This window comes from Bos indicus, chromosome 11 (genome assembly GCF_029378745.1).
Source record: "Bos indicus isolate NIAB-ARS_2022 breed Sahiwal x Tharparkar chromosome 11, NIAB-ARS_B.indTharparkar_mat_pri_1.0, whole genome shotgun sequence".
Lineage (NCBI taxonomy): Eukaryota > Metazoa > Chordata > Mammalia > Artiodactyla > Bovidae > Bos > Bos indicus.
In genome coordinates, this window is record NC_091770.1 from 37,428,790 (window position 1) to 37,442,740 (window position 13,951).

Genomic DNA, 13,951 nt, shown 5'->3' on the forward strand with positions numbered 1-13,951 from the left:
GCCTAAGAGCCTGAGGGCTATATTTAATGTTCTTTTGGGTCAGCTATTTCTGGAATTCAGGCCTTTTTCCTCACTTTCAGATTTCAGACGGAATTCTGGAACATTATGGTTACCTGATGTTCAGACAAATATAGCTAGACATTTTATTACAATTTAAAAATATATTTTCCCCAAAAGTCACAGATCTACTTTCATAAAGAATCCAGTGTTTATTGCACAAAGTCATGTGACAGAAAAATAAGAACATCTGCCTATAAAACACCTGGTCTTAGTATCTGGTAAGAACAGAAATGGTATGGACCTAACAGAAGCAGAAGGTATTAAGAAGAGGTGGCAAGAATTTACAGAACTATACAAAAAAGACCTTAATGACCCAGATAACCATGATGGTGTGATCACTCACCTAGAGCCAGACATCCTGGAATTTGAAGTCAAATGGGTCTTAGGAAGCATCATTACAAACAAAGCTAGTGGAGGTGATGGAATTCCAGCTGAGCTATTTCAAATCCTAAAAGATGATGCTGTGAAAGTGCTACACTCAATATGCGAGCAAATTTGGAAAACTCAGCAGTGGCCACAGGACTGGAAAAGGTCTGTTTTCATTCCAATCCCAAAGAAAGACAACACCAAAGAATGCTCTAACTACCGCACAATTGCACTCATCTCACAAGCTAGCAAAGTAATGCCCAAAATTCTCCAAGCAAGGCCTCAACAGTAAGTGAACTGAGAACTTCCAGATGTTCAAACTGGATTTAGAAAGGGCAGAGGAACCAGAGATAAAATTGCCAACATCCGCTGGCTCACAGAAAAAGCAAGAGAATTCCAGAAAAACATCTGCTTCATCGACTACGCTAAAGCCTTGGTCTGTGTGGATCACAACAAACTGGAAAATTCTTGAAAAGATGGGAATACCAGACCACCTGACCTGCCTCCTGAGAAATCTGTATGCAGGTCAAGAAGCAACAATTAGAAATGGACATGGAACAACAGACTGGTTCCAAATTGGGAAAGGAGTACATCAAGGCTGTACACTGTCACTCTGTTTGTTTAACTTATATGCAGAGTACATCATGTGAAATGCTGGTCTGGAAGAAGCACAAGTTGGAATCAAGATTGCCAGGAGAAGTATCAATAACCCCAGATATGCAGATGACACCACCCTTATGGCAGAAAGTGAAGAAAAACTAAAAAGCCTCTTGATGAAAGTGAAAGAGGAGAGTAAAAAAGCTGGCTTAAAACTCAACATTCAAATAACTAAGATCATGGCATCTGGCCCCAACACTTCATGGCAAAAAACATGGGAAACAATGGAAACAGTGAGAGACTTTATTTTCTTGGTCTCCAACATCACTGCAGATGGTGACTGCAGCCATGAAATTAAAAGATGCTTACTCCTTGGAAGAAAAGTTATGATCAACCTGCTGCAGCTGCTGCTAAGTCGCTTCAGTCAGACTCTGTGCGACCCCAAAGACGGCAGCCCACCAGGCTCCGCCATTCCTGGAATTCTCTAGGCAAGAACACTGGAGTGGGGTGCCATTTCCTTCTTCAATGCATAAAAGTGAAAAGTGAAAGTGAAGTCGCTCAGTCGTGTCCGACTCTTAGCGACCCCATGGACTGCAGCCTACCAGGCTCCTCCCATCCATGGGATTTTTCCAGGCAAGAGTACTGGAGTGGGGTGCCACTGCCTTCTCCTACTTTGCGGACAAAGGTCCATCTAGTCAAAGCTATGGCTTTTCCAGTAGTCGTATGGATGCAAGAGTTGAACTATAAAGAAAACTGAGTGCCAAAGAATTGATGCTTTTGAACTGTGGTGTTGGAGAAGACTCTTGAGAGTCCCTTAGACAGCAAGGAAATCAAACCAATCAACCCTAGAGGAAATCAGTCCTGAATATTCATTGGAAGGACTGATGCTGAAGCTCCAATACTTCAGCCACCGGATGATGCGAAGACCTGACTCATTTGAAAAGACCCTGAAGCTGGGAAAGATTGAAGGCAGGAGGAGAAGGGGATGATGGGATGAGATGGTTGGATGGCATCACTGAATCAATGGACATGAGTTTGAGCAAGCTCTGGGAGCTGGTGATGGACAGGGAAGCCTGATGTGCTCAGTCCATGGAGTCACAAAGAGTTGAACACAACTGAGCAACTGAACTGAATTGAAAGTACTAGACTTTTTCTTGGAATTTGAGGTTTCAAAAGGCAGAACCCCCTAGTAAAGCTGAGCCCAGTGGAGACCTTCACATGCTTTTCTAATGAAGAAGGTGAGAAGAAAACTATAGCCCAGGGTTACATACAGCTTAAACCACAACTTTGAAAACCAATGACTCTCCAAGCAGTGTCCTTAGAAAAATTAAATCACAATTTCAGGGAATGGGACTCACACCTCTTCCCCCTCCCAAGTATCATTAAATTGTGTAGCTTCCAGTGATTGCAATGTGCAGCCAAGACTGAGAACCATTGTTTTAAAATAAGAGCCCCCATCTAAAAGACCCCTTACACAGAAGGTCAGTCACAGAACAGAATTAAACCGTAACCAGGTGGTTTAAATTTGTTCAACCACCTTATACTACTGTTCTGGTAGTCATGGGTGTTATTTAAACAAGGTTGACAAATATCACTAGGTTAAATAAAGTTATCCAGCCTCTTTTGGACTTCTCAGAAACTAATAAGGTAATACACACTAGGCTCTCCAAGAAAAGGACACATACACAGCTTTCACAGCTTACTTTTACTAGAACCCTCCTCCTCTACCTCCTTTTCCATTATTTCTCTTCCCCTTACGTCTGGCATTCAATGTAACAAACCCACTTTACAACAAATCCTGAGGATTGATCAAAACATTTGCCTGTGGTAAAATTTTATACTAATGTTTGAAATAAATGCTGCTGAATGGAATTAGAAATATTTTGTCAATGATTTTGCCCATAATATTTGACTAGAATTAGTCTTCTGGCAAATGGACTATTTCTCAATCTAGGGACACCTGAAATCTTTTCTAAGATTTAGAAGCCTGCAGTTAACTACAAGGGAAGAAAACAAATGCAATAATTACAGCTGACCTCTGAGCACAGGAGTTTGAACTACACAGGTCCACCTGTCAGCACAGTTTTTTCAGCAGTAAATACTACAGGATCCTCAGTTGTTTGAACCTGTGAATATGAAGCCAGGGGTACCGGGGGAACCACAGACACAGAGGGGCCTTGGATAAGGAGGAACTGGGGCTGTGGAGAGCCAGTCATGAACCGCGCACAGGCTGTCAACTGTGTGTGTGTGTGAGGCGGGGGTCAGTGCTCCCGATCCCCACACTGGTCAAGGGTCAACTGTACACAAGGATTTAAAAGGAGAAATCTGCAGCATGTGTCTTATTTTTATTTGTCCAGGTCAACCACCAAAAGGGAGATCTAGACGAGGCACACTGATAACCACCGTCTCATGTCAAGTCTTTTCCAACAGGCCTGATGAACCCTGGGGTTTGGTTATTTCTTCAGAATGACCTATAGAATAGCCAGGCCCCCTCACACACTTCCAAAAATATGATAGTAAGAAAGGAGAAGAGAAATTTCACATGCTAAGAATACTGACTCTAAATTTTGTAATTTCTGAGGAAGAAGGTTTCAAATAGAAGTAGTGGTAATTATGACCCAGAGTCTAGAAATGTAGATTATATAAATTTGAGGGCATGAAACACTTACAAAGATAGTGACTTATAGAGAAACTTCTTTCAAATTTTAAAAAGCTATTATTTTAAATAAACCACAGAGCTTGATACAATGTCTATTTTCTAAATGAAAAACAAAATTATAAATAAGACTACTTCCTTCTGTATTTTCTTAAAATTAATGTGGTGTCCATTTTCCTAGCTATGAACAATATAAAATAAAAGTAATCCAAATCAAAAGCTGGTTCTTATAAATTTTTTAAAAACTGTTATTTAACAAGAAAAATTCATTTGGAAACTGCAGAGACTGGGGCTATTTATTAGCAAACTTCCCAAATTTAAAACCTGAATAAAAGGAAATACAATCAATGTAACAGAGCAAATTGATTTTTCCCTTAAATTGAAGAAGAGAAAGAAAAAAAAAAGAGATCTGAAAAAACATTTTTGCTCACTTTAGGGAGGAAGAATATGATTCTCCCACCAACTGCTGTGCTAAAAGGCAAAGGGTAAACGAGTCAGAAGGAAAATAATCTTTTTAAAAATGCTCTCTATATGAATAAAAACTATGGGGGTGAGAGTGGCAAATACTCAAGGAACGTCCTCTAGAAAAGGAATACTATTAAGTCATTTTAAAGGGAGACAACAGTGCTTTGTTTTCCTCAGCTTTTCTCAGTAAGACACATTAAGCAAGTATCCTGTGTTTCTATAGTTCCCTTATTCAGTGAGAACAAGTGGAATCTACACTACCCATACACAATGATGTAAGAAAAGGTTTAACTGAAGTACTCCACGTACAGCAGAACCACAAAGTTTATCAAGGAAGACCCTCCATGTATATTATCAGAGGGCTTTGTATTGCAAGAGTAAGACAGACACCCTGCCTTATTCCTTGCCTCAACAGATTTTGAGACCTAAATGCAAGGATCATTCAGAGTATTAATACAAATGTTATTTTGAGCCCTGAATGAATCTGCCTTAGCAGAAATCACCAAGCAGCTTTCCTTGAGCTCTGGACTTGCCAAAAAACACTACTTTGGAAAACCATTCAAAGGAGTTATCTCTTTCCTAATCCTTAAGGAGAAGCAGTAGTAAAGTAGGCTTCTAATTCAACTGCTTTTTTCCCCCCAATATTAAGAAACAATATTTTTTAAATAAAAGAAAATTTCATAAAATGTAAGTGTTCCAAAAAGTAACCTATCTCATTATATGCCTCTTCAAATTACTATTACCTTCAAATTAGCAAAATCACTGAAGGCAAGAATTTACCAAGTTCAGATTATTTCATTTATGTTAGTTTCCTCATTAAGAAAAAACCAAAAAACCCAAGGTAATTTTCAAAGGAAATTTTTAAAATGAGATTTAACAGCAAAAAGAAATTATCTCATGAAAGTATTTATTAATAAAATTTCCTTTTCATCTACTTTCAAATACCAGTGCAAATCAGATTTTAAAGGTTTTCTAAAGTATTTAATCAGTCCTCCTGTAATATTTTCTCACTTCCCTACCCTTTGCAAATACTTCCACACCTACATAACTGTCTACACATAGAGCTGTGTACGGAGGACAATAAGCTCTGAAAGAATAAGATTTCAACTGATTAAAGACAAGGGGAAACTTGAAGCTCTAGAAAACAATGAATGAGTCATTCCCAGATCAATTTGTTTTGTTTTAAACAGATTTCTTCAAGAATGCCTCTTCTCTCAAGAAAAATGTTAGACATGCATAACTGCCTTCACTGTTACACAGTGCAAACATGAGGACTTTTAGTTTATATCTGTTGCAGTTTTTATTAATAAGTATAAAAAAAAATGACTCCTCAATCCACAGCTTCATGATGCCTTTGTTCGAAGCCCTCCGCTCCCCTCCAACAATTTTTGACTGCCAAATTCAGAGATGGCCCTATGCTGTTTGAACCTCTGTGTCACTATTTAGTGTTTCCTCTCAATCAACTCCTACCCACAAAACGCTTCATTTTAAACTACACTAGTGCATTCCCCTCAAGAATTTTTCAAACATGTTTTACCCCCAGCAGTCAACCTATTCACTGCAAATACACTTCAATGAATAGAAACTGGTTTCTTCCAGGACCCATGAGTACAAGGTTGAATTTGATTTGCTCCCAAATATTATTTGTTTCCTCTTGATACTAATCAAAGATCCCAATGATATAACCATGATCTCTTTATTTACAGACTGACATCAGATTATTTTAAAGCACTACTACAGAATGGGTCACTAAATGCAAGCACTCTACACAAAAGAGATAATAAATAATAAAAAGAAACTCAATTTTTTACCATTAATGTTATTCATAACTGAGGTTCCAAGTCTTAATAGAGAAGCATACAGCTGAAAATAATGTCCATTACTGGCCTATTAAGGCTAAGATACACGTTAAAAGCATTTTGAGCATTTAAACCCATTCTGACCACTACAGAAATTGTTTTGCCAAATCTAAAGGCCCAATCGTCCTATTGCTATGACATCCTTAGTTTGCACAAATTGCAAACTTGTACATATCTCTTGGAAAAGAGAAATTGTGGTAATTACTACCATAGTACATTTCTACCCAGGCTTAGATAGGAAACAAGTCTGTCTTAAATCACAGGTTGCTACTGCTGCTGCTAAGTCGCTTCAGTCGTGTCCGACTCTGTGCGACCCCATAGATGGCAGCCCACCAGGCTCCCCCGTCCCTGGGACTCTCCAGGCAAGAACACTGGAGTGGGTTGCCATTTCCTTCTCCAATGCATGAAAGTGAAAAGTGAAAGTGAAGTCGCTCAGTTGTTTCCGACCCTTCGCGACCAATGGCATGGACTGCAGCCTACCAGGCTTCTCTGTCCACGGGATTCTCCAGGCAAGAGTACTGGAGTGGGGTGCCATTATACAAAACACAGACAGTAGGTTCTACACAAGGGAAAAGTACTGTAGTCCCAGTTCTTGGGGTTCAAATTATGTGACCAATTTAGTGCTCATTTAGAGTCAGTCTGAACTCTGGCAAGCTTACTTACAAGGTAAGACTAATAGCTGCTATGTAGCAAGATCCAAAAACTAAATTCCAAAGATTACCAACTGATGATTAGTTGAAGTGTTTCAGAATATTAACACTTTTCAAGAAAACATTCAAAAAAAGTGTAGGAATATGAAATAGCTTATATGTATATATGAATTACACACAAGCTAAGAAATTAAGTGCCGGATTCTGAAAGTCAAACCAGATGAAATAATATTTGGCATTAAATCTACTAGATAATCTTTATTCTTACAGCCAAAATTCTCATTTTTAATCTTTATGATTTCCAAAACTTAAGAATTTATAACATTTTCCCTTAAAAAGCAATTGCCTTTCCTCCATCTTAAATATTTTATTTGATTCTGAATTTCAGAACAGAAGTTTACAGTAATGATTTCATTACATCTTTATCATTTACTTTAATATAGAAAACAGAGTTTTACTCTCTTAACTTCAATGTTAAATTCTGGGTATGTCAAAAAATGGAAAGCAAATAAACTTACCTTCAGAGAATCAACTAAATCATCAACTAAGAAGAGGCGTCTGAGTTCTTTTATTGTGCAGTTAACATGACCAAGAGCAGAATTGCTGTACTTCTGAACCAACTCCTCAGATATAGCAACTTCAGATTCCAAATATGCCCTAGAAAAGAAGACACACCTTAACTGTCACTGACTGGAATAATTTTTTGTGAATGTCAATCAATTGGCAAGTAGATATCCATAAAGGAGCACATTAATAAAATATTTTACTATAGAAGTGTACTCCTTCCAAATTAATAAGCACAATGTAAAAACTCCCCAAGCATGGGGTGTTTGATTGTTAAGGCAGGTATATGCTTTGAGTCAGACCTATCTGAGCTTGAATGTTAAGCTCTGCCACTTACCTGGCTGTGTAACTTTAGAAGTTATTTAGTCATCCCTTTAAATCAGTTTCCTCATTTATACAACAGAGATTATCTTGAGATTTCAATGAGTAAAGTGCTTATTAACACAATCAAGGACAAAGAAGCACTCAATTAATGTAGTTATTATTGTGGATATGGTTTTTTCAGGTGGACAAAATGTTATCAAGTTTTCCTAACAAAGATCCTATTTATTTCCAAATAATTACACTCACTTTGCCTAATCTTTAGGGGAAAGAAAGTGAAAGTGAAGTTGATCAGTTGGGTCTGACTCTTTGGGACCCCATGGACTGTGTAGCCTACCAGGTTCCTCCCTCCATGGGATTTTCCAGGCAAGAATACTGGAATGAAAACACCAATAAATCAACCCCCGGACTGTTCAATCAGGTGCTCCAATCTATAATGAAATAGCTGGAATTGTCAAATTTAAGAAGACAACTGTAATGGGGAAAACTAGTCAAGTCAGCAAGAATTGTTTCATTATTGTTTCAAACATCTTGGAGCAATCAGAAGTGCTATTCTCTCTTATCTGTTGGAAGCAGCTCCTTATCCAGTCCCTCTCAAAAACTCCCCATGTCTGAGGATGCTAGTTACACTGGAAATTACAGTCCTCTCTAGTAATTCCTTGTCTCCTAGTTCTACTCCTGCAATATGCCCAAATATATCTCCTTGTTTTTATTCACTATACCATCACTATAATTTAAGTGGATTTATTTGGATTCCTTTTTTTTTTTTTTTTTTTGAGCTATACTAGATAGTGCTATTCAGGCTGAACTCAGAAATCAGAAGACCTGATACCACCTAGGTATTTAACCTTGCAAAGGCATGTAACTTCTCTGGGTCATGGTTCCAACTCTGCAAAATTAGAGAAACAGACTTCTGAATCCATTCAAACTCAAACATTCTATGATTCTGACTTTCCAACCCTGAATGTTTCCAATCTTCTTTCTCATTGCTCTGCTGTAGTTCAAAATTGAGCTATTCATCAAACGTTCTTCACCTTAATGGTAGGCTTTGTTCCTCATGCTCTCTCCCCATCCACAGCGCCCTCCTCTCACCTCTAGCGAGGGCACACCCAAGTCAGTCAGCACCACCTCAAATCCCACCCATACATGAAAGCCTCTCCACCACCCTACTATGTAACTCAAATAATGCTTTCTTTTGTATTCTTCTTATAGTAATTATCATATCCATCCTGAAATATAGACGTGTGTGTACTTGTACATTTTTTCTACTACAGTATAAACTGTCAAGGACTAGAACATTACCTTTATTAGTACAATGTCTAGCACAGGACAACTACTATTTCAGTTCAGTTGCTCAGTCGTGTCCAACTCTTTGTGATCCCATGGACTGCAGCACACCAGGCTTCCCAGTCCATCATTATTTATTGGCCAACAAATAGCAAGTTATTATTATCAAGTTAAAAATGGTCACACATTCACACCTAACCCTTAAACCAGCAAAAATTTATTAATGCAGTTTTAAGAAATATAGAGAAGTGGCTGATATGACTTAGCTGTATTCTGTTTCTCTGTACCACTGCTTTTGTTCCTGCTCAAGACAAGACGTCTGCCCAGCAGGCCCAAAGGCATGCACCGGAAGATATTTACATTCATCCACCTGGCATTTATGTGCTATTACTGCAATGGCAGCACAGCTGTCACTCTTTCCCAAAGACCACAGGTATTACATATCAACTATATGATATTAACTTTACTAATGTGACTGGAGAACTTGGAAAACTGTCCAAAAGGTGGTTAAATTGGCATGTTAGCTGAATTTACTATAAAAGACCTTTGAGCTAATGATAATGTTTCGTTAATTTCTTTTAAAAGTCTTCGTTAAATCAAACAATATGTAAAATTTATAGATAATTTAGAATTGTTGGCCTGACAATGTTTTTATATATTTCAGTGTAACTAATTAAACATCATACTCCTTTATGACTTGTGGCGTGATATAACTGCTGTTTTGAAACTGCAATTTCGTATTACTGAATTCACTGTTTCCTCTGTAAAATGTAGTAATATCTAGTCTCATAGAGTCTCGTGAAAACTGGGAACCTGAAATTAGGACAACAGGGGTGTTAAGTGATAGAAACTGGTAAGTCTGAGATAAAAGACTCATTGAAAAATATGAAAATTTAGTGGCTGTCAGGGGCCACATGGGGAGCAGCTAGAGGGACAAAATGTCTTTTGAGTATAACGAAAATATCTGGAATGAGATGGTGATGGTTGTACAATTCCATGAATATATGGAAAACCACTGAATTCTACGGTATGTGAATTACCTCAATTTTTAAAGGAGGGGATGAGGGTGGGGAAAGTGCTGAGTATGAAGTGAGATCAGAAGATCCAAGTTGAGGTGTGTCCACCCCATTAGCAACCAGAGATATAATGCTGGTGTACTTGTCAAAATAAGGTAAGAAGATAATTTACAGACAAGAAAATGGTGAAATAAAGGATAATACCAGAGTGATGCCTTAGGGAAGGAGGAGAAGAAACGAGATAGAACAGGAAAGAATGGTAAGAAAAGACATAGACATAGTGAGGAAGCACAATGGAAAAGCATAATATCAGCATAAAAAGTAATCAATAAAGAAAATATAACTCTCGCCAATCCCAAACATGTTAACAAGATATAGCTTCCTTAAAAGTAAAATTAGGTAACCAACACCTACTTCTAATAAGTAAATATTACTAACATGTAGTGGAGTTAGGCTACGGCTAATGATACATAAACCCAGGCTTTTCCATCAGGAGCCTATGAAATGACCATTAGGAAATCCCAAAAGCAGATGCTTCTGGTATAGCTTTTTAGCAAAAATTTGCAATTATCTTTTAGCAGTTAAAAAAAAAAAAAAAAAGCATGCCTGTAGCTCTACAAATAGCAGAAATTAGTCTGAGTCAATACTGAGACTGTTTGTAGTGCTGCCAACGTGTGCCTTGTTTTCCAGACATCTCACCTGAATGGGTGGCCTTCATCAGATTTCTGGATAGCCTGGATCACACCCTTATATATCCTAAAGCTGATAGTCACAGAGAGCAGGGCCAAGGCAATGTAGGCCGTTACACTCACAATGCTGAATACTGTCAGCGAGAGCAGCAGGAACAAGCTGGCACCAAACACCACTCCAGTCTTCTTAATGTCTCTCCAGTAGAGGAGGTCAACAACTAAAGATGTAAAAAGAAGAGATCTGAAATTAGAACATTACCTTACCCATTTTTATTTACCTACAAAAGTAAAAAGGCCTTAAGTGTATATATATGTATATTCAAATAATAGAAAAAATATCTTAACACAGAAAAACTACTAACTCAAAACATGCTAAGAAATTAAAACTTTACTAAAAACTAAACAAGTGAGTTTCATGGCTCTGCTTTTAAGAGATCTCTGAGAAATTTCACAAAACTGTAACCTAACCTGGCTATCACTGAAACAAACATTTCCTACAAAGCTAATAACAGAGGGAAATAGCCTTTACACTACCCAGAAAGCTATTTTCCTCTAGGAGCAGGTAAATGCAATGCCATAAAACTTTAGGTGTCAAAGAAAAAAACATGTTACACTATTATATAATGTTTATTAATAGTAAGGAGTCGGACAAAGCCTAACCTAGCAAGTCTGCTCTTGGTCCATGGTCACAGGCCACCGTGGGGATCGAATAACCAGGGGCCTGTGGTCTCAGGATCAGGTTATGTACAACCCAAGGAGAACATAATTATGTACAACCCTCCTCTGCAGGAGGCCCAAGAGCTCTTGAACTCACAGGCCAAACATAGTTCATCCCTTTCTGGATTGTGGACAGTTGGGATCGGGGAGCATTCTTATAGTAAAATAAATATGGATACACTCGAGTACATTTTTAAATAGTTAATTTTTAAGATGAAGGAGGCAATAAAGAAAAACCACATCTAGGGGCTACTTCAGTCTTGATCCCCAGGTCCTCTAATGTGTTTGAACTTCCTTTAGTGTTAAGGGTACTTTTGTGGGAAAATTTATGTATATGAACTACAAAATGTTAGATATTATTATGAAGCCCTAAATTCCTGTTAGTAAATGAGTACTGATTAAGATATTTTAAATGCCCATAAGTGTGCTACACATACCAGGGGTTCAACATTTATTATGTTTAAGGAACATTTATTCCACACTCCTAAATATGATCTGATTTGAATGCTATTAACATCCTATATATGATTTACAGCTTTGTTTTCAAACTCTGATTTCAACTATTTATTAAAGTTTCTCTATTTCGAGTTTCCTCAACTCTGCCTAAAACACCCACATCAGTTTTGTTCTATTCAACTAGTTTCTACTACTATGCCAATATACTAGCACAACTGTGACTTGATCAGAACTTGAAATACTGCATCTGCACCATGAATAACAAACACTAAATAACAGCAATGCTAACAGCTTTCTGACATTCAGCACTCACTCACTGAGCTGATACTGTTAAAAAACAAAAACAACTCAACCTAGTAGAATGAATTTAAAGACCTGAAAATGGGGCCATGGGTTTTTCTTTAAGCCCTGTCCAACTCTAAAACACTATAATTCTAGAAAGATAAGACACATAAAAACAGTATCAGTAAATTTTAAAACAAATACCATACCACTGTGAGAATTTAGAAAAGGAAAAAGACTAGAGGAAATTTTAAAAGACTTTGTGAAAGAGGCAGATATCAAGCTGAGTCTTGAAGAATGGGTAGGCATCTAGAAAACCTACAGGGACAGGGCTCATTGTGAGTCTCTGCTAGCAACAATCCTAATAACCAGTGCAGTTTTCTTTCTTTCAGCAAGAGGGTAAGGAAAGCAGTAACAAAGTTAGCCTTTGGTAACATTCTTTCCTGGAGGCGCCCCCTGTGCCCCACAACAGCAGCATATCTAAGACAGACACAACAGAACTTACACAGACAAAGCACTTAAGACTCCAGAGTTGAACCACCTAGACTCAAACACTGATTCCATAACATACTAGTTACGTGACTTCAGGTAAGTCATTAGATCACTCTACACTTCACCTTCTTCCTCTATAAAATATGTATACAAATAGGAATGATTTTACTGAGATCATTACTGATTTTACTGAGATGTTGTAAGGATTAAGTGAGATAATGAATTAACAAAATTCTTCATCAGTAAGATAATGAATAGAATACATTTAATATAGTATACAGCACAAAATAAGTATTTCTTAATAAATGTCAAAGCTGTTATTTTTGTTATTAGTATAAATGCCACCATAATCATTATCACCTTCTTATTCAGGTTTTTAAATAATAAATACACAGAAAAAAAGAAAATGTCAACCTAGTGCTTTTCAGATGGCACTACTGGTAAAGAACCCTCCCGCCAATGCAGGAGATGTAAGAGACTTGGGTTCCACCCCTGGGTTGGGAGATCCCCTGGAGGAGGGCACAGCAATTCACTCTAGTATTCTTGCCTGGAGAATCCCATGGAGAGGAGCCTAGTGGGCTATGGTCCATAGGGCTGAAAAGAGTTGGACATGACCAAAGCAACTTAGCACACATTGCTGTGTTATATCACAAACATATCACTTTATAAATCACCAGAAAAGGATTTTAAAACATACTTAAGTTTTCATCATTACAGAGCAAACACAAGTTGATAACCTAAATGAATGAGCAAGTAAACACCCCAAATCTATTTTTATATTAAAAAAAAAAAAACCTCTTCCTTTGTAAAAATGTCTGATCCTCAACGTGCTCCAGAACACTTATTAACCCTCAAATCAACTATTGTTGATAAAAGATAAATGCAGATATCCTCACTATTTCTTACCATTAGACTTAGAGGTATATACAACATATATTAACGTCAAATCAAGTTACATAATAAAACAAGAGTTACTGTCCAAACAGTTTCAATGACTAGATAAGAATTATTTATTAGTAGTCTCTGATTGCTGTATAGATGGCTGTGGTGGAAAGAAGTACCAGGAACAAGGACTCAAGAAACCCACACCCTGGTACCCACATCCTCAGCACTGTATAACTCTGGATGAGGCTCTACTTTCTGTAGACTCACAGAAACAAACAGGATTCACAGTTAGTACAAAGATACACATCAATCCTGCATTCAAATTCCCAATCAGTGTGTCCAAATTAGTCAGATTTTATGTTCTATTGTTTGTGCGAGATAAAAATTTAAAATATCTGCTTTCTTTTTTGATCTAGATTTACTAGGGGGTGAGAAGCTTAAATATTTTTATTTTTATCAGTTTTTTTAAATGAACATTCCTTTTGGTCAAACATTATTAAAGATTTAGGAAAACAAATTCACATTCCTATAATTTTCCAAGCCATTATAAACTATGCCATTACGACAACAGTATGAGAGGAGCTAAAAA

General features: G+C 37.4%; 1 protein-coding gene across 4 annotated transcripts in view; it reads right to left on the minus strand.

Annotated features, from left to right (window-relative positions):
* Positions 1 to 13,951, minus strand: part of RTN4 (reticulon 4) — a 74,572-nt gene that overhangs the window by 5,892 nt on the left and 54,729 nt on the right. For all 4 annotated transcript variants that reach the window (XM_019970152.2, XM_070798679.1, XM_070798681.1 and 1 more), the window contains 2 exons: positions 10,541 to 10,748; positions 7,172 to 7,310 (listed from right to left, as the gene is read on the minus strand). In XM_019970152.2, coding sequence (XP_019825711.2) covers positions 7,172 to 7,310; positions 10,541 to 10,748 — 347 coding nt within the window. The remainder of the gene's footprint in view (positions 1 to 7,171; positions 7,311 to 10,540; positions 10,749 to 13,951) is intronic.